Source organism: Macaca nemestrina, chromosome 15 (genome assembly GCF_043159975.1).
Source record: "Macaca nemestrina isolate mMacNem1 chromosome 15, mMacNem.hap1, whole genome shotgun sequence".
NCBI classification, from domain to species: Eukaryota; Metazoa; Chordata; class Mammalia; order Primates; family Cercopithecidae; genus Macaca; species Macaca nemestrina.
This window is the reverse complement of record NC_092139.1, coordinates 90,615,247-90,643,171: the sequence shown is the minus strand read 5'-3', so window position 1 is coordinate 90,643,171 and position 27,925 is coordinate 90,615,247. Positions and strand designations below refer to the sequence as shown.

The 27,925-nt window shown below is 55.5% G+C and overlaps 1 protein-coding gene and 1 pseudogene across 5 annotated transcripts; one reads left to right on the top strand and one right to left on the bottom strand.

Annotated features, from left to right (window-relative positions):
- On the bottom strand, positions 1 to 22,278 carry LOC105497411 (glutathione hydrolase 1 proenzyme). 5 transcript variants are annotated; one of them, XM_071080140.1, is made up of 13 exons: positions 22,109 to 22,272; positions 12,509 to 12,664; positions 9,538 to 9,668; positions 9,330 to 9,416; positions 7,327 to 7,519; positions 6,777 to 6,934; positions 4,994 to 5,143; positions 4,350 to 4,486; positions 1,390 to 1,577; positions 1,030 to 1,157; positions 816 to 928; positions 621 to 734; positions 4 to 317 (listed from the first exon to the last, which is right to left on the bottom strand). In XM_071080140.1, the coding sequence occupies exons 2-13, from the start codon at positions 12,655 to 12,657 to the stop codon at positions 171 to 173; spliced, it is 1,695 nt and encodes a 564-aa protein (XP_070936241.1). In that variant the 5' UTR covers positions 12,658 to 12,664; positions 22,109 to 22,272; the 3' UTR covers positions 4 to 170. The 5 variants fall into 5 exon arrangements, with proteins under 5 accessions (XP_070936244.1, XP_070936240.1, XP_070936241.1 ...); XM_071080143.1 differs by having other exon boundaries at positions 1 to 317; positions 621 to 928; positions 22,109 to 22,198; XM_071080139.1 differs by having other exon boundaries at positions 2 to 317; positions 621 to 928; positions 12,509 to 12,661; positions 22,109 to 22,278.
- On the top strand, positions 15,415 to 27,467 carry LOC105497412 (uncharacterized; annotated as a pseudogene).
- Positions 27,468 to 27,925: the final 458 nt, after the last annotated feature.

Sequence of the window (27,925 nt, the reverse complement as noted above, 5' to 3'; positions counted from 1 at the left end):
CCAGAGAGTGGGGAGTCAGGCCAGGGAGGCTGCCTGGAGCCTGGCATAATGGCCTCATTTATTGTGCTGCTCTGCCACTCACAAGGGAAGCACGACCCCAAAGTCCCCTTCCCGGTCCTTGTGAGTATCTTGTCCCTGGATTGCTGGTCAGCTTTGTCTGCCCCGAGCACTCAGTAGCCAGCAGGCTCCCCGCCTTTCCTGGAGTCTGAGGCAGCTGCCCAGCCACCAGGTGTGTGGACAATGGCTTGCACCACAGCGATGAAGGTGGATGCGATCTGGGTGTGATGGTGCCGGGTTTCCAGGGCTGCAGTCACTGCCTGGGGGTGGGAGGAGACGGGAAGCCTGAGCAGGGCTTCAGGTGCCACCTGAACCATGCCTGTGTGGTCACAGGCCTCAGCCCAGGTGGTGGTATTTCAGGCCAGGTCATCAGGAAGAGCAGGTTGGAGCCTGTTTGGTCTCATTGGAGCAGGGGCTTGGCCCTCATGGCACAGGCGCTCCAGATGGCCCAGGCACCAGAGAGAGGACACCAATCATTGTCCACTCCATGATGATCCAGGCCTCCAGTCCAGGATGCCCTGGGACCCCACACCGTGACTCAGTTTCTCCAACCCCCAGCACACCTGGTCAATGTTTCTCTCCACTGTTGTGACGTTGGGTAGAAGCTGGTCGTGCAGCCGGGGCTCCTCCACGGCCCGCTTCACGTCATAGCCGAACCAGAGGTTGTAGATGATGGCCTGGGGCATGGGAGTGTGATCAGCATGGCCTGGGGGCTGTGCAGGGTGGGCAGAGCCAGGGAGAAAAGGGGTGACACATACCAGTGCAGTGGCCGTGGTGATCTGCGTGCCCCCAGAAGCTCCCACCACCATCCGGACCTGGCCGTCCTGGCCCACCATGATCGTTGGACACATGGACGAGAGCGGCTGCTTCCCTGCGGCCGATGGGAGAAGGCGGGGATACCGGTCAGCTGCCTGCCCAGGACACCCCCCCTTCTCCACCTCAGCCCCCCACCCCCGGACCTCCACCCCATACCTGGCTGGATGAAATTGGCGGGTGAGGGGGGCACCCCAAACTGATTGGTGATGCTGGGAGAGCTGAAGTCATCCATTTCATCATTGAACAGGATCCCGCTGACTGGGGAGCGGACCTTGGAGCCAAAGCTACCGCCCAGCCAGGTCAGACAGTGCCTGACCTCGCCCAACCCATCCTGGTCCCTATCCACCCACTGAGGCTCAGACTTACTCCCTGAGAGGCCCAGGATAAGCTACCAAGGCCAGGCCTCAGTTTTCCACCAGGAAGAGAGGTGATGGAGCCACCTTACTGGATAAATGGGCAGTCCCTGGGCCACATGCCCCTGGCCCTGTCCCACCCAGGTGGCCCAGCAGCCCCTACTAGAGGTTGATGGTGCTGGTGGCGGACACAGCACTGCCGTCCTCTGCGACGACAGACAGGTGGGAAGTGCCTCCGTCATCTGGCGTGTAGAACTCGGGTTTGTAGTAGGAGATCGGGTGAGTGGTATCATCAGAGATCTGGGCCCGGAGCTGGGCAGCGAAGAACTCAGAGGTCATGTTGCGGACCACCTGCCGAGACCAAAGAGTTGGCCTGAGGAGGTGGGGAGGGAGGGTGGGGAGGGGGCACAGGTCTCAGAAGGCCCCCGACTGTGGCTCTGACCACAACCCTCTGGCACCCACAGCCTTCCGTGGCTCCCCAGGGCCCAAGGGCAGGCCCAGCACCTTGCATGACCAGTCTGACTCTCTGTTGCCTTCCAGCAACTCTGAATGTCTGTCTATCTGGCCCTCAGCCTCCAGACCCTTGCCGCATTCAATCACTCATTCACTCACACAAAAAATATTTCTAGAGTTTGCACTGCATGCCTGGCACTGGAAAATCAACAGGGAACAGATACTTAGGTCCCTGCTCTCATGCCAAGAAAAACAAATGCACACGGGGAAATTGCTGAAGCCACAAGCCAGGTAAGGGGAATCAAGAGGCATGAGGTATGGGCAGGGTGGTCAGGGAGGGCTTCTCAGAGGAGGCAACATGTGAAAAGAGCCTGGAATGCAGCCTAAATGGTCAGTGCAAAGGCCCTGAGGCAGGCGGTATAGGCTGGTAAGCGATAGGCAGAGAGTGAATGGGGTCGGGGGAGAAGAAGATGAAGATGCAGGCTGGGGCCCATCCCACAGGACCTCCTAGGTCCCTTAGTGACTGACTTTTGCTCTGTGCCACGCAGGCTTTGGGCAGAGGAATGAGCAGGCTGGGGAGTGTTTTCACAGGGTCCCTCTGGCAGTTGTGAGGGGGATAAGGATAAAGCCCAAAGGGGAGGCTGCGGGTATCAACCAGGCAAGAGATGATGGCCTGGGTGGGAGAAAGAGAAGAATTGAGGATGGCGTCAACTAGGGAGGTAAACCCTGCAGAAGGGGCAGGTTTGGCGACGGTCAGGAGCTTGCCTTTGGATGCTTCATCAGACCTGAAGAGCATGGGCGCATGTATAAGCATGGGTGCACCGGCAAGGGCGGGCTGAGGGATGAACATGGAGGTATTGACATTGAGAGGCTGCTGGATGCTACGAGCCTGGCCAAGGTCCCCAAGGCCGTGGCGAGGAGGAGATGAGGAGGTGAAGGAGGAGACAGAGAGGATGGGCCCTGAAGGCTGAAGAAAATGCCTCAGGAGAGTTTCAGCAACACCCCCACAGATTAGCAATCGCAGGGCAAGGTGCTCTGTCTGAATCTGCCCCTAAGGAAACAGAAAGGCAAATCCAGGATGTGGGACATCTTCCAAGACCACTGCCCCGGGCTTTAAAAATCAACAAAACAGGTCGAACACGGTGGTTCACACCTGTAAGCCCAGCACTTTGGAAGGCTGAGGTGGGAGGATCGTTTGAGCCCAGGAGTTTGAGACCAGTCTGGGCAACATGGCAAGATCCTGTCTCTAAAAAAAAAAAAAAAAATACAAAAATTGGCCAGGTTTGGTGGCATGTGCCTGTGATCCCAGCTGCTTGGAGGGGCTGAAGTAGGAAGATTTCTTGAGCCCTGGAGGTTGAGGCTGCAGTGAGCCGAGATCACACCACTGCACTCCAACCTGGATGACAGAGACTCTGTGTCCAAACAAAAACACAACAGAAACAAAACAGCCAAGGGAGCCTACTGTAGGTAAAGAGAAGGGACAGCAGGTTGTGTCACCCCAGCATCCTGCTGTGGTATGTTCAAGTCTCACTCTTGAGACACACCCTGAGGTGTGACATAAGCAACCTACTGTCAAATCCCTCAGAAAAACACGAATCCCAATAGACGTGGGTGGAGACGGAGAGAGAGGAAATCCAGCAGAAACGTCCACACTGCGGACTCTAGGGAAAGGGAACATTGACACTTGGACGGTTTTGGATTTTTTTAACATTTTCGTAGGTGTGAAAATTTGCAAAATGAAAACTCGAAGACAGTGTGGTGCGCTGTGTGAGATGCTGTTGAGTGGGGCCTGATGGGGAAACTGAGGCTGGATGTGGCAATCTGGTGGTATGGGGATAGAGCAGGGGAGGGGACACCCTGAAGGGAGAGAGGACATAGCCCAGCCATGTTTGCTGTAAGGGGAGCAGAGGACAGAAGGAGGCAGCAGATGGAAGTTTCTAGAGCTACAAGAGCTGCCTTTCTTTCGGGAATAATCCGTTATAAAGAAGGAAATGGTCAGAGGCAGAGAGGAGCATTGTATGAACAGTGCCCTGAGCCAGCAAGTGGACGGAAGAGCTGGCCTTAGCTAAAAGGGGACACGCTGTGGTGGCCCTGTCCCCTCAGAGAGACAAGACACCAGGTCACTGGCTACAGCAGGAGTCAGAGGTGCAGAATGCTCATGGGAAAAGAGAAGACACCACCCGGGCAGCTGAGGCCCCTCCGGGGAGGTCCCTGGTCAGTGTGGAGGGGTCTGCAGGTCTGCCCGGGAATGCCAAGGACCCGAGTAGGTAAGGAGGGATGTGAGGATCCTCAGCGGGAAGGGATATGACAGGGTCTCACAGGGACCCAGCATGGAGCTCTCCCTTTCACCTGTCCTTCTCCTCATGCCCGAGGGCTGCAATGCCCCCATGCGTTCCTCATCTCAGCACTGAGCTCGAGAACCACAGCATGTGCAAAGCACTTGAGGTAGGAGTGTGGCCACTAATTCCCCACACTGTCAGTTCTGTGGGGCAGAGGCCACGACTTGGGGTCACCGACCAGTCCATCTGAGCACACAGTAGGCCCGCAATCAAAGTTTGTGGCAGGAATGGATTCATAAAGCATATGTGAGGCTGCAGCCGCCCTGGGGAGCCCACCTGATGCCTCTACAGCAGGCCCCACACCTAGAGTGGGCCAGCCTCTGCCCCTTACCTCAGTCACATCCACAAACTTGGGGTCCCCAAGCAGGGTCCTCTTGGCATAGGCAAACCGGAAAGCCTCTACGATGCGGTGGTATGTCAGGCCCTTCTGCTCCGGGGTCTCCACACTCGCCCGGGAGAAGTTGTACCCTGGTTGATCAGAGCCAGGTGCACGTTGCTGAGCCCCAGAGGATCTGAGGGACTCAGAGGGTGAACACCTTCCTCAGCCACTTTGCCCACCTCAAGGAGCATTTAATAACCAATAGCAGCAGCTGCTTCAGAAGGCTGTGGTGAGAGTGAAGTAAGGTGAAGGCTCCCCAACCTGGATCTCACGTCACGCATCAGCTCTGGTCATGCAATGACCAAGTGGCAGGGCCACCCACTGGACCAGGGATGCCCTCTGGACCAAGCTCTGCAGCCCTGAGCTCCTGTACCTCTCTCCGTCCTGATGACTCCTGTTCCTCCTCCAACCCTTGAGCATTGCCCACTTCAGCCCTGTGGCTCTGCACTGCCTCCTTCAGGACATGGTGAGCTGTGACGCAGGAGCACTCCCTGGGAGCTCAGTGATGCAAAGACGTGGCATGGGGGCCAGCAGAGCTGCAGCAGGGGTGGGGCGTGTCATGGGTCCTACCACAGGGCTGTGGTGCGACCACTCACCTTTAAGGATGTTGAGGATGAGGGCCAGCACGGGCCCGCTGAGCGGCACGCTGGGCATGTACAGCACCGCATCTCCCAGGCTGATGTTCAGCGGGTGCTCAATCAGCTCAGCGCGGTAGTTGTTCAGGTCCTCGGCTGTCACAATGCCCCCTGCAACGCGACAGCAGCTCGAATGGGCGCTGGGAAGGGGCTGCACCCTTGTGTGGAGGATGGAGCTGCACCAGTGGTGTTGGGGGCAGGCATGGCTGCACCATAGTGGTGGGGAAAAGCCTGAACCTACCAGGGAGGACAGAGTGCACTGCTGGAGGGGTGGGACTGTGCCCTGGGAGGGGGCCACAGGCAACCTCGCCCCCTTGGGAACCTCACTCGCTCTTGAACTCCTGTCTCCCTGACACTGCTCACCACCCCACAGCTGGGCTGGGGCCACCTGCCCTCTGCCTGCTTCGCTTACTGGCTTCCTGTCTGCCTTCTATGGCCAAACAGTGTTTTCTTTTTTCTTTTTTAGAGATAGGATCTTGCTCTGTCACCCAGGCTGGAGTGCAGTGGCTTAATCACAGCCTTGAACTCCTGGGTTCAAGTGATCCTCCAGCAGATCCTCCCCAGTAGCTGAGGCTAAAGGTGGCACCACCACGCCCAGCAAATTTTAATTTTTTTGTAGGGTCTTGCTATATTTCTTTTCAGTATGCTTTGAATTTTTTGTTTTCTGGTTCCCCAGCCCCACCCCCACTATATTGATGTAGAGTCTCAATATGTTTTTTGTAGTCTCACTATGTTGCCCAGGCTTGTCTTGGACTCCTGGCCTCAACTTCTACCTCAGCCTCCCAAAGTGTTGGGATTACAGGTGTGAGACACCAAGCTTGGCCTCAGAGGGCCTTTTCTATATTTCTTTTTATTTTTTTGAGATGGTGTCTCGTTCTGTCGCCCAGGCTGGACTGCAGTGGCTTGATCTCGGCTCAAGAGAGATTTTTAGTAGAGACAGGATTTCACCATGTTGGCTGGGCTGGTTTTGAACACCTGACCTCAGGTGATCCACCTGCCTCGGCCTCCCAAAGTGCTGGGATTACAGGCGTGAGCCACCGTGCTCAGCTCAGAGGGCCTTTTTGAAATGGAGAATTCCTGCTGGTGTCCCTGCCACTCAGCCTCTTCCCATGATGAATGGATAGAGGGAGGGAGGGAGGTTCTTAATTCTCCAGGAGTCAGCTCCAGACAGACAGGGTATTGGCATGCTAATTTCCAGCCTCAGTGGTAAAGGTCGACATGCTAATCACCCTCCTCCATGAAACAGTGACAAAAATTACCTGAAGAAAGTCACAGCCAAGCTCCAGACCCTTGCCCCACAAAGCCCCTTCCCCATGCCTCTCTCAAGGTGACCCTCATCCACATAACCCTCCTGGTGAATCAAAGCCCCGTCTCCCTGGGCCTTAGCCCAGCTGTTCCTCTGCCAGGAATCCCTTCCTCTCTCTGCCTAACAAAATTATCTGCAGCCCAGCCACCACCTCCTCCAAGAAGTCCTCCTGGATCTTCAGGTTGTATTCTAGTGCTTCCCTACCCCTGGCTCTTGCTTGCACCTGCATTTACCCCACCAGGGACTTGCTCTCCTGGACTGTATGGTCTCTCTCAGTTTTGACACAAGCAGGAGCTGTGGACCCACATGGCCAGTCACTGACCCTCCTCCACCAGGAACTTCCTGCAGGCTCAGGCAGGACTGGTGGACCTCAAGGCTCTGGGCCACGGCTCAGGGTTTCTACTGCAGGGTTCCTCACCCCTGAGGTTATCCACTCACCAGCTGCCTGGATGTCCTTCACAATCTGGGCCGTGAGGCTGCCGTTGTAGAAGGCCTGAGCACCCTCGATGGCCAGCGTCTCGTAGGTGTCAGCCAGCCGCGGCAGGGTCAGTCTCTCCCCCTCCCGAAGCACCTTTCCATCCCGGCAGAACACCTCACTGGGGCAGAGGGGGCTCACGTGAGGAAGCAGGTGGGATGGACTCAGCTAGACCATCCCCCACACCCACCCACACAGGGGAATGGAGCAGAACAGGGGCGGCGCCTGTCACAGGTGGGTTGCCCCGTCACTCAGCGCTCGTCCTCCCAGTGTCCCTTCCGGAAGCCTCCTAGTGTCCCTTGCCACTCAGGACATATGGCCAGCCACAGTGGTCACTGGGATCCCACCTCAGAATGTGTCCCCACACGTGGTGGGAAGGGTCTGCATCTCCTCAGCCCATTATCAGTGCGGGGTCCTGAAGGCAGAGGGCCATTCCACTGCTGCTAGGGGCCTGCAGGGTCCTTGGGCTGTGCCTGCACTGCCTGTGTCAGGGGGCCGCACCCACAGACATACCACAAGACAGGCTGCTGCTCGATGACGGTCCGCTTGTTTTCCAGGGCTGCTGCCAAGCTCTTGCCCACGGGGAAGCCCTGGCGGGCCAGCTGGATGCTGGGCTGGAAGAGGCGAGCCCAGGGCAGCCGCCCATGCCGCTGGTGCGCCAGCTCAAAGCCTCGGATCTCTCCAGGCACCGCCACCGACAGTCCCCCTGGGGAGAGAGAGCCACAGTTAGCGACCGTGAGTAGGGAACATCAGAATCTCTCACAGGCAGCATCCCAGGCACATTCCCTGACTCGTTTTACAGATGGGGCAAAGGTTTATGTAATCCCAACACTTTGGGAGGCTGAGGCAGGCGGATCACGAGGTCAGGAGTTTGAGACCAGCCTGGGCAACATAGTGAAACCCCGTCTCTACTAAAAATACAAAAAATTAGCCGGGCATGGTGGTGGGTACCTGTAATCCCAGCTACTTGGGAGGCTGAGACAGGAGAATCGCTTGAACCCAGGAGGCAGCGGTTGCAGTGACAGGAGATTGCGCCACTGCACTCCAGCCTGGGCAACAAGAGCGAGAGGCCGTCTCAAAAAAAAACAAAAACAAAAACAAAAAATCAAAGATTGAGTATGTTGCAGAAGACTCCAAAGGGCACCACCCAGGATCCCCACCTGAGGTATAAGACTTGCTATGGTGAGTGTGCCCTGCCCCTCCAACCTCCAACTTTTTTTTTTTTTTGAGACAGTGTTTCATGCTTGTTGCCCAGGCTGCAGTGCAGTGGCACAATCTCGGCTCACTGCAACCTCCACCTCCCAGGCTCAAGTGATTCTCCTACCTTAGCCTCATGAGTACCTGGGACTACAGGCATATGCCACCACACCCGGCTAATTTTTGTATTTTTAGTAGAGACAGTGTTTCACCATATTGGCCAGCCTGGTCTTGAACTCCTGACCTACGTGATCCACCCCCCTCAGCCTCCCAAGGTGCTGGGATTACAGGAGTGAGCCAACGCACCCAGTCTTTTTCTTTTCTTTTTTTTTTTTTTTTTGACAGGGTCTCGCTTTGTTGCCTAAACTAGAGTGTGGTGGTACAATCATGGCTCACTGCAGCCTCAACCTCCTGTGCTCAAGTGATCCTCCCACCTCAGCCTCCCGAGTAGCTGGGACCATAGACACATACCACCACACCTGGCTAATTTTTTTTTTTTTTCATTTTTTGTAGAGACGGAGTCTTGCTACGTTGCCCAGGCTGGTCTCAAACTCCTGGGCTCATGCAGTCCTCCTGACTTGGCCTCCTTAAGTACTAGGATTATAGGCGTGAGCTGTTGAGACGCTCCCATCCTCCAACTTTTATCCCACAATCTATTGTGCCTCCTTTGAGCAGTGTCCCTGGATAGACAGCGGCTTCCCCTCAGGTACCTGGGGAATTTGGGGGCCTCCTCTCCACTGAAGACCAGACTGGAAAAGAGAGACTCCACCTCACACTCTAGAGCGCCATCCCCACAAATGAACAAATAAGTGAATGGGATGCCTGTTGAAAAGACAGGGTATAGACAGCCTGGGGTCAATTTTAGCTTCACCACCTCCCAGCTGTGTGACCTCAGCTGATTTGCATGACCTCTCTGAGCCTCAGCATCCCCACCCTGTAAAATGGGAATCCACACAGCATCCCGTATCGCAAAGGAGCAGGGAGGGGTGTGAGGGGCTTGTGGGTGAAAAGCACGGAGCACAGCCTGGGCCCCAGTGAGCCCTGGTCCGTGAGGGCTGCTAGCATAATAATTATTCTCTCCGTGTGCTGCACAGGGTGGCCCCGGAGGCCTCAGCAGAAATAACAGAAGCTCCCGGCCCTTTACCCTGGTGATGATGGTCCTGACCACTCACTGTGGGAGGATGCTATGGGGCCAGGAAGGGATGGGGGTGCTAGAACTGTCCCCGGACCCTGATGGGGCCAGGCTCCTGTGGGCAAGGCCCCTTCCCGGTGGCCCAGCCGGCTCTGCACCCACTCCCCAAGCCTGCAGGACCGCTTACCGTCTTGGGACTGCTCCGAGCTGTTGAACATGCTGGCAAAGGCCAGCCTGGGGGCCACCTCGCGGGCGTTGATGACCTCAGCTTTTCCTAGAAGGAGAAGCAGGTAGGCAGGCAGACCCATGCCGCGTGAGCCCAGGGACCACCCAGCTGTACCTTGGCCCAACCCACACCCCCTGCCCTTCTCCCTCGCCTCTCCCAAGGCACTCACGCGTGGTGCTGTTGTAGATGGTGAAAAATAGGCCTCCCCCGATGCCCATGCTGTGGGCATTCATGAGCCCCACACACAACAGGGCTGCAATGGCTGCATCCACCGCAGAGCCACCGTCCTGCAGTGCGTCCCTGCCATGTGGCACATAAAGACGTGAGAACCTGCAGGCTTCCATCCTGGCCCCACATTCACACCCTGCTGCCCACCTGCCTAACGGAGGATGGAAGAGAAGTCCATTCGAGTTTGGTTTTTTTTTTTTTTTTTTTGAGATGGAGTCTCACTCTGTTGCCAGGCTGGAGTGCAGTGGCATAATCTTGGTTCACTGCAACCTCCGCCTCCCAGGTTCAAGTGATTCTCCTGCCTCAGCCTCCCGAGTAGCTGGGACTACAGGCACGCGCCACCACACCCAGCTAATTTTTGTATTTTTTAGTAGAGACGGGGCTTCACCTTGTTGGCCAGGATGGTCTCAATCTCTTGACCTCATGATCAGCCTGCCCTGGCCTCTTTTTTTTTTTTTTTTTTTCTTGAGACATAGTTTCTCTTTGTTGCTCAGATTGGAGTGCAGGGATGTGATCTCAGATCACTGTAGCCTCAATATCCTGAGCTCAGTTGACCCTCCCATCTCAGCCTCCCAGGTACCTGGGACTATGGGCACATGCCACCACGCCCGGCTAATTTTTTCTGTTTGTTTTGCTTTTTGTAGAGATGGGGTTTTGCCATGTTGCCGAGGCTGGTCGAGAACTCCTGGGCTCAAGTGATCCACGCACCTTAGCCTCTCAAAGTGCTGGCATTACAGATGTGAGTCACTGCATCTGGCCTTTGTTTTATGAGACAGAGTCTCACTTTGTCACCCAGGATGAAGTGCAGTGGTATAGTCCCAGCTCAATGCAGCCTTGACCTCCTGGGCTCAAGCAATCCTCCCACTTCAGCCTCCTGAGTAGCTGGGACTACAGGTAAAAACTACTGTTCTGGCAATTTTTTGTCTTTTTTGTAGAGACAAGGTCTCCCTATGTTGCCCAGGCTGATCTCGAACTCATGATCTAAAGCAATCCTATCACCTCAACCTCTCAAAGTGCTGGGATTACAGTTCCTCTTCTTCTTTCTTTTTTTTTTTTTTTTCCTTTTTTTTTTTTCTGAGACGGAGTTTTACTCAGTCACCCAGGCTGGAGTACAGTGGTGTGATCTTAGCTCACTGCAACCTCTGCCTGGGTTCAAGTGATTGAACCTGCCAGGGTTCAAGTGATTCTCCTGCCTCAACCTCCTGAGTAGCTGGGATTACAGGCTCACGCCACCATGCCCAGCTAATTTTTTGTATTTTTAGTAGAGAAGGAGTTTCACCATGTTGGCCAGGCTGGTCTTGAACTCCTGACCTCAGGTGATCCACCCTCCTCAGCCTCCCAAAGTTCTGGGATTACAGGTATGAGCCACCTCGCCCAGCCAGTTTCCTCTTTTTCAAGCAAACAAATGTATATGACTTTTATAAGTGGGGCAAAAAGGGAAATTGCTATATTTTATTAATAACTTTTTTTTTTTCCTGGCTGGGGACGGTGGCTTGCACCTGTAATCTCAGCACTTTGGGAGGCCAAGATGGAGGATCACTTGAGGCCAGGAGTTCAAGACCAGCCTGGGCAATATAGTGAGACCTCATCTCTCCAAAACAGTCTTTTTTAATTAGTCAGGTGTGATGCACACCTGTAGTCCTAGTGACTCAGGAGGCTGAGGTGGAAAGATGGCTTAAGCCCAAGAGTTCAAGGCTGCAGTGGGCTATGATCATGCCACTGCACTCCAGCCTGGGCGACAGAACAAGACCCTGTCTCAAAAAATCAAAAACACAACATTTGTTCTGTTTAAGCCTTTAGGAGGGAACTGATCTTTGTATATAACACGAGATAGAAGTCTAAACAGTAGAGGCCAGGTGCTGTGGCTCACACCTGTAATCCTAGTACTTTAGGAAGCTGAGGCGGGAAGATCACTTAAACCCGAGAGTTCGAGGCTGCAGTGGGCTGTGATTGCTCCCCTACAATCCAGCCTGGGCAATACAGTAAGACTACACCTTTAAAAAAAGAAATAAGCTGGGTGTGGTAGCTCACACCTGTAATCCCAACACTTTGGGAGGCCGAAGCAGGTGGATTACCTGAGGTCAGGAGTTTGAGACCAGCCTGGCCAACATGGTGAAACTCCGTCTCTACTAAAAACACAAAAATTAGGCCAGGCGCAGTGGCTCGTGCCTGTCATCCCAGCACTTTGGGAGGTAGAGGGGGGCGAATCATGAGGCCAGAGGTTCAAGACCAGACTGGCCAACATAGTGAAACCCTGTCTCTACTAAAAATACAAAAATTAGCCAGGCATGGTGGCACATGCCTGTAGTCCCAGCTACTTGGGAGGCTGAGGCAGGAGAATCAGTTGAACCTGGAAGGTGGGGGTTGCAGTGAGCTGAGATTTCACCACTGCACTCCATACTGGGTGACAGAGCAAGATTCCACCTCAGGGGAAAAACAAACAAACAAACAAACAAACACAAAAACACAAAAATTAGCTGGGCGTGGTGGCGCACGCCTGTAATCCCAGCTACTTGGGAGACTTAGGCATGAGAATTGCTTGAACTCGGTTGGCAGAGGTTGCAGTTAACTGAGATTGCACCACTGCACTCCAGCCTGGTGACAGACCGAGATTCCGTCTCAATAAATAAATAAATAAATAAATAGAAATAAGTAAAAATAACAACCAAACAACAAAACAGAGGAGTTTATCCAAAGAGACAGAGACTCTTAGAACTGAGAAAAGGGGCCCTGTTGGCTTCTAGGAGACCCACACCCTGCTCTTGGGGTCACCGTCCCCTTCCCAGAGGTTACTGAGAGAGTCCAAGCAAAGCTTACATGTGGGGAAACTGAGTCTTACAGGGGCAGAGGTATTGTCCAGGTCCACTTGCCCGGTTTCCAGGGCCCATGACCCCATGCCCTGCCCTGCTCACCTCCCAATCTCGGAGCAGTGCTTGGCATCCGCAGCCACGGCAGCCCTGGCGTACACATGGTTGTCAGGTTCCTTGGAGGCCAAGGGCAGCAAGAGACAGAGGCCAACAATGTCCACGGCCAGCAGGCCCAGCACCACTAATTTCTTCATGGCTCTGCTGCATCCATGGGGTAAGGAGCAGGGTCAGGCCCAGCCTCAGACACACCCACAACTGAGCCTAAACTAGGCTGAGCTGAGCAGCTTCCCAGGATGCAGCAGAGAGAGGAGTATGAGGAAGAGGTAGACACGGCAGCCACTCTGGTTTCCCTGTTAATCCTCCAATCCAGCTTGATGGCTTTGTCACCACAACCCCAGAGCCACAAGGGTGAAACCAGAGCACAGCCCCAACCCCATTCACAGGCAGGAAACTGAAGCTTAGACAAAAGGCATTTACTGAGGTCAGCTGGCCCCAGGAGGTCTCAGACCTGAGGGTGAGCCCAGCCCCCAGCATGGAGTCACTACCCCTGGGTATGAGAACGTACAGATCTCTGGGGCTTCCCCAGGCCTGTCTACACCCCTGGACCGGATGCTTACCACCCAGACCTGGAGTTGGAATCTGTCTCCCACACTGTCTACCCTTGTGGTGCAGCGTTGAGAATTAGAAAAAACACCCCTTCAGTAAGATTTAATAACCTCTACCTGCTGGAAACCTGTTGAAAGAACTATATGTATCCCTATAAAGAGCTGAGAGGTGGCAGGCGCTCCCTGGAGTTGGGCAATGACCCCTTGCACAACCGGCCCTGTCTCACCCCAATCCACAGCCACACACAGAGCCCAGGAGTGGGATAAGCATGGCCCAAGGACACAGGGTCCCCCAACCCCATCACAGCTCTGGCTCTACTCTAGAGCTGATCCCCCCACCCCCACTCAGGGCTGCCAAATCCTCCCGGGCCTCAGTTTCTCCATGCTGCACTCTTCCCTCTTAATTCCAAGAAGCCACAGCTGTCTCAAGGGCTTCTTTGCCTAAGTCAGGTGACTCCCCCCAGCCCTCCTTCACCCACCCGCATACCTCACTCAAACCCACTCATCAGTCAAGAAACAGAGGCCCCCCCAGCCCAGACCCAGTCGGATAAAGAACCCAGGGCTCTGCCCACCTGTGGGATCCTTCTGCAGGGTGCGCCCACACCAGTCTCACCCCCTCGCTGAGCTGAATGAGGCCGGGTTTCAGCAGGAGACAGATTAGAACAAAGGTTCCCTGGGAGATGAGGCCACAGAGCTGGGGTGCAGCCAGATGCCCAAGCCAGGAGGGGTTGGAGATGTAAACATCTGAGACCCCACAAGGTCTGAGGAGCCTAGATCACCTCTACGACCCCAGGGCAAGGGATACCTCTCCTAACAGGCCCTCTCCCCAACTTGCAGGGCTACAGGCAGGGCTCTAGGAGCTGTTACTCCAAGGACCCCCCTCACCTGGGCTGAAGGGAGTCACATGATCCAGGAAGGTCCTTCCTCAACCCCCAATTTCAGCGTTCTGAGCAGATAGGCTGATGGAGGACCCCAGATAGTAGAAGCAGGGGGATGAGGCCTGTCCATCCATCACGCCCTCACCTGCTCTGCCCCATTCAATGAGATGGGGTGGGTGCCCCCACAGGGCTGGCAGGCCCAAGCCTCTCAGCCCTCAGATCGAGGCCCATACATGGTCTGCAACCTGCCAGAATTGTCACTCTTAGAAAGGCTCTCACTTAAATTCCTTCTTTCATTCCATCATTCATTCTCCCATCAAATCCTGGCCCCTCCAGATTCTTCTCTCAAGGAGCCCTGACCTGGCTGGGCATGAGACAGTATGGTCACCCCAGAGCGAAGAGCCCTAGGGGAGGGGCAGACACTAGAATAGGGGCCTTGGGAATGTAGCCCAAGCTGGGACTGGATTTGGGGAGGACCTGCCAGGTGGAAGGAACCACCTGACCCTGAAGGCTGGGAACTGGAACCTTTCCCAGGAAGTGAGGGCTACAGGGGACCTCTTGACCACCTTAGGCCCTTCCTGATCCCCGAGGTGTCAAGGCTGGAAAAGGAGGTGGCCGAGCTAAGACCTTCAAAGCCAAGTCAATCTGGACTTTGAGATCCCTGGGAGACTGGTCAATGTGTCACGGGCCCAGTAACCTATTAAGCCTGGCTCACTCATTAAGACCGTGGTGGGTGCCCATTAGCGCCTTCGCCGGCTTCAGGAGCCGAGCAGAGGGCAGGGGTCATGGGAAGAAGGGAGCGCTGATTGGGGTGCTAGGTGGAGGCTGGCTGAGCTGGCTCTCTTGTGTCCTTGTTCCTTGAGGAGTGTTCCAGGGCCAAGCCGGCCTCCAGCCAGGGACAGCTGCCAACACAGCCCAGGGGGTGGCGCCCCACCATTCTAGTGACTTTTACCTCTTTATCACCCCTGTGTGCTGGCACCAGCAGCCCACACTGCCTCGGGGGCTTTGGCCAAAGGGCCAGGTCAGTGCCCGGCTCAGCATCCAGCCACACGGCTCCTCTGAGAAATGGGCCCACTGTGGCCTCCAAAGCCCTGTCTGTTTCAATGGGCTGGGATCTGCCCCACCTCTGTATCTGGGAAAACAAGCTCCTGGTGGGGCAAGAAGGGAGCTCTTGGCATAGGAACCTGTAGCATGAGAGGGGAAGGGACCTGCCCAAAGCCACTTGGCAAGACAGTGACCCATGACACAAGTTGCAAAGCAGTTCCTGCAACTGGCATCTCATTGCAGCCCCACCCCACTGTCAGATCCAGAAAACTGACCACACTGAGTACCAGGAATCACCCAGAAAGCCTCGTGCCCTGAGTGGGCCATGGTGAGGGCCATGTTGTGGGGAATGGTGGGGGCAGTGCATGGGGGCGTGACATCCCGAACGGCAGTCATGAAGCTCACAATGAGTGAGTAATGCAGGATGGGTCCAGATGCCCGCCGTGCCTGGCCCATACTCCAGAACTGCTGGAACAACATCTCAGGGCCCCCTGGGAGCCCGAAACCCAATATTATCCAGGACATTTTATATCCCCTGGTGTACTGCACCAAGGAGACACTTGGTAAACTGGCTAAATGAAACTGACTTCAAATCCAAGCATCATAGCATTTGAGTCAAGATTGGGATCACAGAATCTCAAATGTTTGGTCTCTGATCTTCCAGCATCCCAGAAAGGTCGGCTTACATATCTTGCCCAGCAGGGAGCTCACTACCTCCAAAGACAGTGGGACTGTGTTTGGCTGGCAAGTTCTTCCCAACATTAAGCCCCAGTTTGCCTCTTTGTAATACCTGCTGCAGGTTGCAATAGTCCACCTGCTGCAGGTGGGCCTGACCTCAGATCCTGCCCACTGTCTAAGGCCACAGAGCAGAGAAGCAGGGGCCACCCCAGATCCTGTACCTGGCCACAGCCTCTCTGAGCCACAAAGACCACACTGAAGGGATGGAAGGAAGACTTCAGCTCAATGAAAGGGCTGGTGCCACTCAGTTGTGATGGAGGGAGGTCAGCACAGGCCAACTGTGGGCATGGACAGAGCTCCTGTGCCCCCAGAGCCTGGCCAACACCCCCAGTGCCATCTGCAGCATTTATTATTCCAGCACCCACCTTTCATGTGAGGACACAGGCTGGAGCATGGCCAAGTGCGTGGGTCCTTCAGAACTGTCAGCTTGTGCATGCCTGGGAGCACCCAGCCACAGGGCTGGCCTGGCACTTGGTGAACCAAGTCCAACTATCAAACCCAGAGGCAGGATGGCAGAGGCATGGGCCCTAGAGTCTCTGGGTTCAAACAACCCCAGCCACTGACAGTGTAGGTATCACAGCAGCCTTTCCCTTCCTGGCCTCAGTCTCCTACCTGAAGAGCAGGGATAACTAGAACAGTTGCTGGGTGGATTCCCTGAGATGGCCACACGCAGACTGTAGGAGGCACCTGCTACTTTCGAGGCCTCACAGGGTCTCGCCAGGCTCCGACACCGGGCTGTAGGAGCTTCTCTCCTTTCCTGATGAGCAGCTCAGAGCAGGGGCCCAAAGGGCGACCCTCCTATGCGCCCTGTCCTCCCTGCCCAAGGCACCCTCCACAGGTAGTATTTATCACATCACCTGCTAATTATCTGCAGTGTCTCAAAGCTCCAAGGAGAGGTTGGAGGTGGGGGGAGACTGTCCATGCCCCAGTCCCGACACAATTCCATGGTCTGATCTCTCAGAGAGCCTACCTGCTCCTGTCTCAATGACTCCCTGGTGGTACGTGCAAGCCTACCTGTTCACCCACAGCCCCACATGACTTCACTGATGGCAAAATGGCGCAGCACTTTCCACGCATGCCATGCTCTCACCTGGACTTTTGGGGACCTCCCTCTGCCTTGTAGCAGCACCTTCCCGACCTCCCTCACTTCTTGGATGCTGGGCTCAGGAATGCTCTCACTGATGAGTCTGCACCCCTGCTGGCTAATGTTTCAGACGCGCCAGGTGGACGTGCCCAAGCCTGAGCTAAGCAGCTGCCTCCCCAGACCTCCAACCGCCAGGCAGCCAGTGTCTAGCCCAGGGAGGCTGCCCCTGCATCCTCACTGGTCCTGTCCAGTTGCTCCCGCCTCTACACCCCACTCCCAGCCTCACCTGATCCCCAGTCCCCACAGGGCCACTCCTCTCACCCGGAGACTCCCAATCATAGGTTCCAGCCCCCCTGCTGTTTCCCTACTGCAGCCTGGGCACTCAGTAGGCAAATCTGAGCATTCCATTTCCCCACTGGGAAAAAAAGCATGCCAAAGGCCCCCTTTGTCCTACCTTGCTGGCACCCATCCTTTCCTCTTTTTTTTTTTTTTTTTGGAATTGAGCAGCTGGATATGAACCGTCCTTTCCTCTTGCTCCTTCCTGATCTTTGGGACTTTGCACTGGCTCCATTGTCATGGCCTGAGGCACTCTTCAGACACCAATCACAATGCCACCTCCTCCTGAAGCCCTCCGGCACTGCACCTCACTCTGCAGGCCAGCTGCTACTGCTGCCTCCTTCACAGTATCCACAGTGCCCAGCAATCTTCACTGAATGGATGGATGCCAGCTGTCAGGTGGCTGTTTTTACTAAAATGCATCTTCTAGGACTTTACACTGAATCCACCTAGCCACCTGACAGCTGGCGTCTCTAATCTTGTAATCCCAGCCCTATGGGAGGACGAGGTGGGTGGATCACTTGAGACCAGGAGTTCAAGACCAGCCTGGGCAACATAGTGAGACCCTGTCTTTAATTTTTTAACTAATTTTTTTTTAAAGGTCCAAGATGACAGGGTTTGGGGAGCTTCATGTGGTGGCTGACAGGAAGGGGAACAAGAACTCATCCATGGCCAGGTGTAGTGGCTCATGTCTATAATCCCAGCACTTTGGGAGTGCGTGGTGGGTGGATGGATTGAGCCCAGGGGTTCCCGACCAGCCTGAGCAATATAGAGATACCCCATCTTTACAAAAATAAAAAAAATTAGCTGGGCATAGTGGCACATGCCTGTGGTCCTAGCTACTTGGGAGGCTGAGAGGGGAGGATCACTTGAGCATGGGAGGCAGAGGTTGCAGTGAGCCGAGTTAGTGCCACTGTACTCCAGCCTAGGCAACAACAAAAAAACCCAACTCATCTACGTGTCCAACTCCACCAGGACAGAAACTTCTGTACTTGGGAGTCTTCCAGTCCTCACCCTATGTATCTCTTCATCTGACTGTTTATCTGTAGCCTTTATTTATTTTATCTTTGTGTGTGTGTGTGTGTGTGAGAGATGGAATCTCTCTCTGTGGCCCAGGCTGGAGTGCAGAGGCAGGATCTTGGTTCACTGCAACTTCTGCCTCTGGGGTTCAAGTGATTCTCCTGCCTCAGCCTCCTGAGTAACTGGGATTATAGGCTTCTGCCACCACATCGAGCTAATTTTGTATTTTTTGTAGAGACAGTTTTCACCATGTTGGCCAGGCTGGTCTCCAGCTCCTGACCTCCAGTGATCCACCTGCCTCGACCTCCCAAAGTGCTGGGATTACAGGCGTGAGCCACCGTGCCCGGCCTATTTGTAGTTTTTAAAGTTTCCTTTGAGCTACTGACTTTAAGTGATGATAAAGTATGTCTGAGGAGAAAATAAAATAAAACATCCTTTGAAATAAACCGACAAACAGGTCTCCCTGAGTTGTGTGAGCTACTCTAGCAAATTAATTGAACCCAAAGAGGGTGCTGTAGGAACCCCAACTAGAAGCCGATTAGTCAGATGTTCCCAAAGCCCAGACTTGTGACTGGTGGGATGAGGGGTGGTCTTGTGGGACCAAGCCCTCAACCTGTGGTTTCTGAGGCCATCTCCAGGTAGACAGCATGAGAATTGAGTTGAATTGGAAGACACCAGCTGGCGTCGGCTGCAGAATTGATTCTTGCTGGGTGTGTGGGGAGAATCCACACATTTGGTCACAGAAGTCTTCTGTGATGACTGTTGTCTTGTGACAACAGAGGGAAAACACAGTAGTGTTGTGTGTGTGTGTGTGTGTGTGTTGAGATGGAGTCTCGCTCTGTCACCCAGGCTGGAGTGCGGTGGTGCTATCTCGGCTCACTGAAACCTCCGCCTCCTGGGTTCAAGCAATTCTCCTGCCTCAGCCTCCTGAGTGGCTGGGACTACAGGCGCATGCCATCATACTCGCCTAATTTTTGTATTATTATTATTATTATTATTATTATTATTATTATTTAGTAGAGACGGAGCTTCGCTATGTTGGTCAGGTTGGTCTCCAACTCCTGGCCTCGGGTGATCCACCCACATTGGCTTCCGAAAGAGCTGGGATTACAAGCGTGAGCCACCGTGTCCAGCCAAAAAACACAATTCAAATTGATTTTTCTTCACATGACCTTATTTGGAAATAGAGTCTGTATAGAAATAATTAGTTAAGATCATACGGGATTAGAAAGAAAACTAAATCCAGTAGCTAGACTTCTTACAAAGAGGCTGTGTGAGCTGGGCATGGTGGCACTCACTCGTAATCCCAGCTACTTGAGAGGCTGAGGCAGGAGGACTGCTTGAGCCCAGGAGTTCAAGACCAGCCTGGGCAACATAGTGAGACCCCATTGCAAAAATAAGGAAGGCCATGTGAAGGCCACACAGACACATAGGGTAGATGGTTTCAGAGACTGGAATGATGCAGCTACAGCCAAGGAAGCCCAAGTGTGGGGAAAAGAAAGAGAGATCAGACTGTTACTGTGTCTATGTAGAAAGAAGTAGACATAAGAGACTCCATTTTGTTCTGTACTAAGAAAAATTCTTTTGCCTTGAGATGCTGTTAATCTGTAACCCTACCGCCAACCCTGTGCTTGCAGAGACATGTGCTGTGTTTACTCTAGGTTTAATGGATTTAGGGCTATGCAGGATGTGCTTTGTTAAACAAGTGCCTGAAGGCAGTATGCTTGTTAAAAGTCATCACCATTCTCTAATCTCAGGTACCCAGGGACACAGACACTGCGGAAGGAAAGCCAGGTATTGTCCAAGGTTTCTCCCCATGTGATAGTCTGAAATATGGCCTCGTGGGAAGGGAAAGACCTGACCGTCCCCCAGCCTGACACCCATAAAGGGTCTGTGCTGAGGAGGATTAGTAAAAGAAGAAGGCCTCCTTGCAGTTGAGATAGAGGAAGGCATCTGTCTCCTGCTCGTCCCTGGGCAATGGAATGTCTCAGTGTAAAACCGGATTGTATGTTCTATTTACTGAGATAGGAGAAAACCGCCTTAGGATTGGAGGTGAGCCGTGCTAGCCTGTGCTGGCAGCAATACTGCTCTTTAATGCACCCGGATGTTTATGTAGCAGCACATCAAAGCACAGCACCTTTTTCTTAACCTTGTTTATGACACAGAGACATTTGTTCACATGTTCTCCTGCTGACCCTCTTCCCACTATTACCCTATTGTCCTGCCACATGCCTCTCTCCAAGATGGTAAAGATAATGATCAATAAATACTGAGGGAACTCAGAGACCAGTGCCAGGCGAGTCCTCTGTATGCTGAGCACCAGTGCCCTGGGCCCACTTTTCTTTCTCTATACTTTGTCTCTGTGTCTCTTTCTTTTCTCAAGTCTCTCATTCCACCTGACAAGAACCACCCACAGGTGTGGAGGGACTGGCCCCCTTGATCAAGGATTGCCAGGAGCCACCAGAAGCTGAAGAAGCAAGGAAGGATCTTCCCCTGGAGTCCTCAGAGGGAGCGTGCCTTGTCCTATACTTGGATTTCAGACTTCTAGCCTCCAGAACCATTCTGTTGCTTTAAGCCACAGAAGTGGGTTGTGTAATTTGCTATGGCAGGTCCTTACTCTGTCTGTGGTTACACATCCAACAAGTGGGAGCCCAGGGGATTTGAATCCAGGCCCTGAGCCTATACCTGTAATCTCAACCCACCCTGCCAAGTTCTGCTGCCTACTACAGCCTCATGACAATTCCTGGCCCTGCAGAAGGTTGACAACCCGTAACTGTAGAGCAAGCACAGGGGACATCCTCTCTCCTTAGAGTATCCATCTGCTTCCTTCCTCCCAGTGAATGCCCCCAAATCATTCTGTGTCCTTCTTTACAGTGGCTGCCAGGATGCTCAGTGCCACCCAGCTACATGCTGAGGTTACATTAACCCTGAGCTGGCCTTTTTTCCTCCTAGGCTCGAAGAATATCACCAGGTGGGTAGAGAAGGGCCCAGAGGCAGTGCAAGGCCAGTTCGAGCCCTGGCTACAGCCCTCTACCAGCCCACTGAGCCAACTGGACCTTGTGTTCCTGTCATTTGAACTGGGCCACTGCATGGGTGGCAGAGGGCTTGAGGCTCCAAAGGTGTGGCTGTCATCAGTTCCTGTCTCCTGGCAGGTCCCACTTGGAGCCTAGTATGTTCCCATTAGAGCCTGAGGTCTAGCTGTGTCCTCCCTACCTGATTCTCCAGCTCCCAACCTCTGACCTCACTGACTCCCTAGGGATGGCAGGGCTACCCAAAAGGATCCAGGGTAAGCCCTTGAGCTCCCACATCATCCCTGGGAGCTGAGAGAACAATATCACAATCCCTCCACCCCCTGGGTCTCAACAAGCACAGCTCTGCTGCTCAGGGTAACCCCAGGGAGAGGGGCCAGCAGCCTTCTGTGTCAAACACATGGGCTGGCGAGGTGGAATCACGCCCCCACGCCTGAGGGGATAGCTCTGCCTCTGGGGGTTCCTGTTCAAGTCAGGTTAGGCCAGAAATTGTCTCCAAGAGCCCATTTACCCTAGGCGCCCTGCAAGCAGGCAGAGAAAAGCCCATCCAAGGATCTAGGCCCAGCCACCACCCTCCCTCTTTTGCTGGAAAAATGTCCTCTAGGAACCTCTCAGCCAGGGACACAGAGGGTGGAGGATGAGAGGCAGGGGCTGGGGCAGTTCTCTGCCTTCCACAGGACTCTAAGCTCTGGGCACTCCCCCACACCACTCCCTAGGTTGCCCCTTTCATGCCTCGATGCTCAGCCCTCCATCCCCTCCTCCCTCCCCCCTCCTCCCGCCCAGTCTTCTCACATTCGAGGGGACAGTGTCCAGGCCTGGCTCAGCCTCTGGGAGGACATGGTCAGGATCTGGGAGCCCTCCCAGCTCTGGCTCCAGCCCTGAGGCTGCAGGGGAAGGGGAGGAGGGCTTACCTGCTGCCTGCTCTGGGCAGGGGGTCTAGGAGGTCCCTGGGGCACTGGGGCTGCTGCTTAAAGCTCTGACCCACTTCAGTCGCCACTTCAGTTCAGCAACAGCACCTTGGCCCTGGGGGAGGGCAGGCAAGGCCGTCGTGCAGGTTTGCCAAGGAGGAAACCTGTGGTGCCAAGGTGGCCCCAGGACAATACTGGCTGTACTGAAGCGGGAGGAGAGGTTGTTATGTCCAGCTGGCAGGTGCCAGGAGAGAAGGGGATGCAGGCACAGGCCCAACAGGGGTTGGAGGTCCGTGGATGGTCAAGAGCTAAGACATCCTGCTGTCCTCTGCCTTGTCTCAGGGACCCAGCCCCACAGGATGACAGAGCCTGGCACCCTACCCTCTCCCCACTGCCATCTCTGGGCAGGCAGTGCTTAATCCAAAGGAAGGAACCTTGAATCTTCATAGGGTAATTAACAGACACACACATACACACACACACGGGAGCTTGGCTGTCATCCCTCACTATATGCCCTCGGACGGTGTTCAGCCCTTCCTGCACAACAGGTACCCATCCTCACAGGCTAGACACATGCTCCTTGCTTGAGGAAGTGGGGACTGCAGATCAGTGCCTCAAACATTGTGAGGATCCCAGAGCTGGGATTGGGGCTGCAGGGGCCCAGCAGGCCTCCAACAGAGACCTAGATTTCTGCTGAGGGAACCCTGGGAAGTGGGATACTCCTTGAGCTGGTTGGGTCAGTACCTCACCCTGGTCCTCAGAGGAACCAGGGCCCCCACCTCACCCTGCCTGCCCCCCACCCCCCGCCCCACCCCTTGTCAGGGAGGAAGACCGAAGCCAGTGGCAGATACAGCCCGCCTGCTGCCAGCCTGCCCAGAGCTGGGCTTAACGGTTAACCTCACTCTTCATCCGGTTTATTCCCCAGGCTGGAGTCAGAGGTGGGGGCCTGCCCCAAACCAAGAAGCAGGAGGCAGTAAATATTTGCCAGTGCAGGAGTGTCCATGCAGTGTGAGCAGGTCCTACACCACAACTGCCAGCTGCAGGGAAGATTCCTTTTTTTTTTTTTTTTTTGACATGGAGTCTTGCTCTGTCACCCAGGCTGGAGTGCAGTGGCACCATCTATCTCGGCTCACCGCAACCTCTGCCTCCCGGGTTCAAGCGATTCTCCGGCCTCAGCCTCCTGAGTAGCTGGGATTACAGGTGCCCACCACCACGCCCGGCTAATTTTTTGTATTTTCAGTAAAAACGGGGTTTCACCATGTTAGCCAGCCTGGTCGAACTCCTGACCTTGGGTTCCGCCTGCCTCGGCCCCCTAAAGTGCTGGGATTACAGGAATGAGCCATCGCGCCCGGCCTAATTTTTGTATTTTAGTAGAGACGGAGATTCACCATGCAGGGCAGATTTCTAAAAGCAGGTGGGGGCAATACCTAATGCTGGCACACGCAGTGGAACCCCCACACCCGCCTGGAATGCTCTGCACCGTCAAAGCGACTATTCCCCAGTCAGCACTGGGGCCAGAGGGTAGAGCGGTGCCAAAAGCCACCTCGTCCCGGCCGAGCTCGCGTCTCCCTTGGCGGCTCCAGGCCCTCGGGACAGAGCTCTGGCGCCAAGAGTGACGCAGGCAGGGCCTCCTCCAGTGAGACCCGGTCAAACCGAGGAACCCACTGGCCTAGCTCAGGCGCCGGGTAGGGCGGGCGCTCAGCCTTCGGATCCGGACGTGGCGGTGCGGGGGTGGATGGGGGGGGGCGACTAGGGGCGGCCCCGGGGGCGGGGCGCAGACCGTCCGGCCTCCTGTGGATTCGGCGCCCGACCCGCGGCCGCCGTGGGGGCGCGGCTGAGCCGGCTGGCCGGCCCGGCTGGCCGGCTCGAGGCTGGCTCCGAGGCCGGGGCGGCGGCCGGCTGCGCCCGCGCCCTTCGAGCTCTGAGTGCGGTGGCTCCAGGCCCCATGAAATCCAGTCCACGCTCCGCGAGCGGCGGCCAGGGCGCGCCCGGGAGCTGCTGCCGCTCCTGCGCCAGACGAGAGAAGGAGGCGGCAGCCCCAGGGCTGGTGGCCAGGGAGGGTCTGGGGGTCTGGGAGGCGCGGGGCTGTGGGTTGTGGGCATGTATCCGCCGGGAGGCGAGGCGGAGCTGGTCTCGGGCGCGCGCGGACGGGTTCCGAGGGCGCGACGGGCTGCTGCGCGCGGGGTCTTGAGTGGGCTAGAGGGCGGCCGGCCGGCGTGAGGGCTGGGTGAGGCCGGCGGACCGTGTGTGGAGGAGGGGGCCGCTGAGTGTGTCCGGGTCTCTGGGGTTTGAGAGGGGTTGTGTGTGTTGAGGGTGGCCCCAGCCCGGAGCTAAGAGCCCAGATTCAGGCCCTGGCAAGATGGGAGGGGCCCGGGAGGAGTGGCAAGTGAGGACGAATCATCTTGTATTGAGAGACAACGGAAGAGGGTGGCTTCCCCCTCCTCCAGGATCGGGGAGGCACTGGACCCTGGAGAGGACCCAGGGCTGGTCTGCGGGTGCAGCCTCACCCCAAGACACCATGGCAGCCCACACAGAGCTATCGCATGCATCACCAGTTCTCCAAAAGGCAGCTCATGCTCTTAGAGTACACACCTCCAGCATCTGTGCATCACAACACTCGGTCCGGTGGTGGCCCTGCTCCTACACACACCAGGTACACTAAACCCAGATCCCAAGCCCTGGGTTGTCCCAGGATGCTGGTCCCCCCCATCACCTGGGCAAGCCACTTCCCTCACCACCCCGTCCCCACCCCCTGCAGCAGCTACCACCACTACCTGCCCCATTCTGTGAGCAGAAAGTCAGCCGTGCAGGTGTTTGGCCTGCAGAAGGTAGATAATTAGAAATGGGGAAACTGAGGCATGTAGCGAAGTGGTCATCCCGGGGCCCGCAGAGAAAATGTGGGGCAAGCCAGGGCCAGAGCCCTTCTTCCTGTCTTCCTTTCTCAATCTCCTCCAACTCTGGGTTCAGCAGGCTGGAAAAATGGAGCTGTCCCTTTAAGAGGAGCTGTCTAGACCCTCAGAAGGCAGGCTGGCAGGTTGCAGCGTGGGGCCCTGTTTGGGTCTGCCAGGCTCATCAGCCAGCCTTCCTTCTGGATCTTCCCTAGCTGGCATCTGTGGCAAACAGCAGAGCAGCACTGAATCAGCCAGGCACCCAGAGGCAGGGATCTCAGTCTGGGATGCCGTCTGGAGCCCAAGACACCAGTTGGGCATTTTAGCTGGGAAACTGGAGGGAAAGAAGGATCCTCAGAGACCAGCTAGGTCACCTCTTTCTGTCCCAGAGGTTGGGATTTGAGGTCAAGGGAGGGGCTTGTCCTGCTCCATAACCTGCAGGGACCCTGCAGCTGTGACCCACGGACTTCCCTGCCAGGCCCAACTTCCTGTGCTTGGGACCCACGCACACAGCATATCACCTATGGATTGGAGAAGGCCCACATGGGGTCTAGAGGCCCCTCCTCGCTGTGGCTGCCCCATCAGCTGTCAACGTGTCCTCTAAAGAGACCATCTGGGCCGGGCACAGTGGCTCACGCCTGTAATCCCAACATTTTGGAAGACTGAGGCAGGCAGATCATCGGAGGCTGGAAGTTCGAGACCAGCCTGACCAACATGGAGAAACCCTATCTCTACTAAAAATACAAAATTAGCTGGGCATGGTGGCGCATGCCTGTAATCCCAGCTACTCAGGAGGCTGAGGCAGGAGAATTGCTTGAACCTAGGAGATGGAGGTTGCGGTGAGCAATTGCACTCCAGCCTGGGCAACAGGAGCAAAACTCCGCCACAAAAAAAAAAAAAGAGAGAGAGAGAGAGACCCTCTGAAAGAGTGTTCAGCCCCACACCAGTCCTGTGGGAGTAGACAGGAGGAGAAAGTGGAGGAGTGAGGCAGGAAGGCCAGGGCAGGTCTGTGCAGGCGGTGGGGTGAGGGATGGATAGGAGAGGAGGCTGGAGGCCTGAATCCTGGCAGGAGTGGTGGGGAGAGAAGGGATGACTAGGTGAGCTGGGGGAGAGAGGAGGAGGGCAGAGTGTTGGGGGGTTCCAGGGCTTCTGGCCCCAGTGCCTGGGAAGATGGGCATGGAGGCGCCCTACACTGAACTGGGGCATGGGGCATGGGTGGTGAGGCCGGCTTCAGGGTAGCATGCCTTTGAGACATCTGAGAGAGAGCTCCGCCCCCAAGGGAAGGATCCAGACCTGTCCGCAAACAGATGCTGGCAGCAGCTCAGGAAAACCAAGGGATAGGTGGGAAGGCAAAGGGTCTGAAGGGAATGCTGGGGAACAGGGGAATTTGAGGGGTCAAAAGTGGAGCAAACCCCCCTCCATAAGAGGAGAATCCCACAGACAAGCCCTAAGCCCAGAGAAGGCAGTGTCACAGCGCAACACTTCACCTCGAGGGAACTGGTCTAAGGGTTCTGGAATTCACTTATCACTTCCCTGATGGCGCCCATGCCCCTCCCCTGTACTTATCCAAAGGGTCCACGAAGGCCAAGTGGCTCACACCTGTAATCCCAGCACTTTGGGAGGATCGTTTGAGCCCAGGAGTTTGAGACCAGCCTGGGCAACATAGTGAGACCCCATCTCTACAAAAAATTTTTTTAAATTAGCTGAGTGTAGTAGTGCCTGTCTATAGCCCCAGCTCCTCAGGAGGCTGAGGTGGGAGGATCCCTTGAGGAGGCAGAGGTTACAATGAGCTGAGATCACACCACTGGACTCTAGCCTGGGTGACAGAGCAAGACCCTGTCTCAAAAAAGAAATAAGTAAGGAAAAATGAAAGGGTTCACCCACCACTGGAAAATTAGCCCATGGCCGCCTGTGGGGAGAATACAGCCAACCTTAGGGAGGAGATGGAGAGACAGGAACAGCAATAAGCAGCATCTGGCTGGCTGGGGTGGGGCCTGGAGATGGGAGACCCGACTGGCTCACTCAACTTTCTCTTCACCACTCACAGGACCTGGGCCTTGAGGGGACCCTCCTTACTGACATCCTCTACAGAGATGTGGCCTTCCTCAACCTGGTCAACCCCATCTCCCATGACCTGCTTGTGAACCTGGCCACCACCCCTGCCTCCACCTGGGACTCCACAGCTGCTGGGCTGGGACCCGAACCCCAGGCCTGCTGCGCCAGGTGACCCACCACCCGCCTGGCTCATTGCTACTGACTTGTGATGCCCTCAAGCACATGGTAGTGGGCCATGAAGGTCGAGGAGGACTCACAGGCCCCCAGAGATCCAGTGCAAATGCTCAGCCTGAGATTAAGGGGACAGAAGGAGAATGGACTCATAGGAGGCCAGGAGGCCAGCCCCGGCTAGAGGCTCAGGCTTCCCTCAGTGGGAGGAGCCCCAACACCCATAGTGTGGACCCTGCAATAAAGAGTGACACCCGCCTCTGCTTTTCTGCATCACCGATCTCAGGGTCACTGAGCAACAGCCCTGCTGCTGGGGTGGGGAGAAAGGGTGGCTGTGTCTATCCAAAAGGGAGGGACAAAGGTCACACTGACCTTCCCCCAGGTGTTCCTTGGGGAAATCCCCCATGGAGTCTAAGATATGGGGGTCCTGGGTCCATCCCTGTGGGCTGGGGAGTTAAAGGAGGCCTCCAGGGAGCAGGCCCTCACAGCTGGGCAGGGCTTGGGCTCCTTGAGAAGGGGAGCTGCGAAGGAGCGGGTTGGGAGCCCCAGGAGGAGCAAAGCCCCACAGTAAGCTCACATCGAGCCTGGGCTGCCAGCCTTGCCACCAGAGCCCTCTGGGCTGGGAACAAGGCTGCATAGACCAGAGGCAGGGGCCACAGCGACTAAGTGGGAGGATTTGGTGCCTGCCTCCCACAGGGTACAGTGCTGC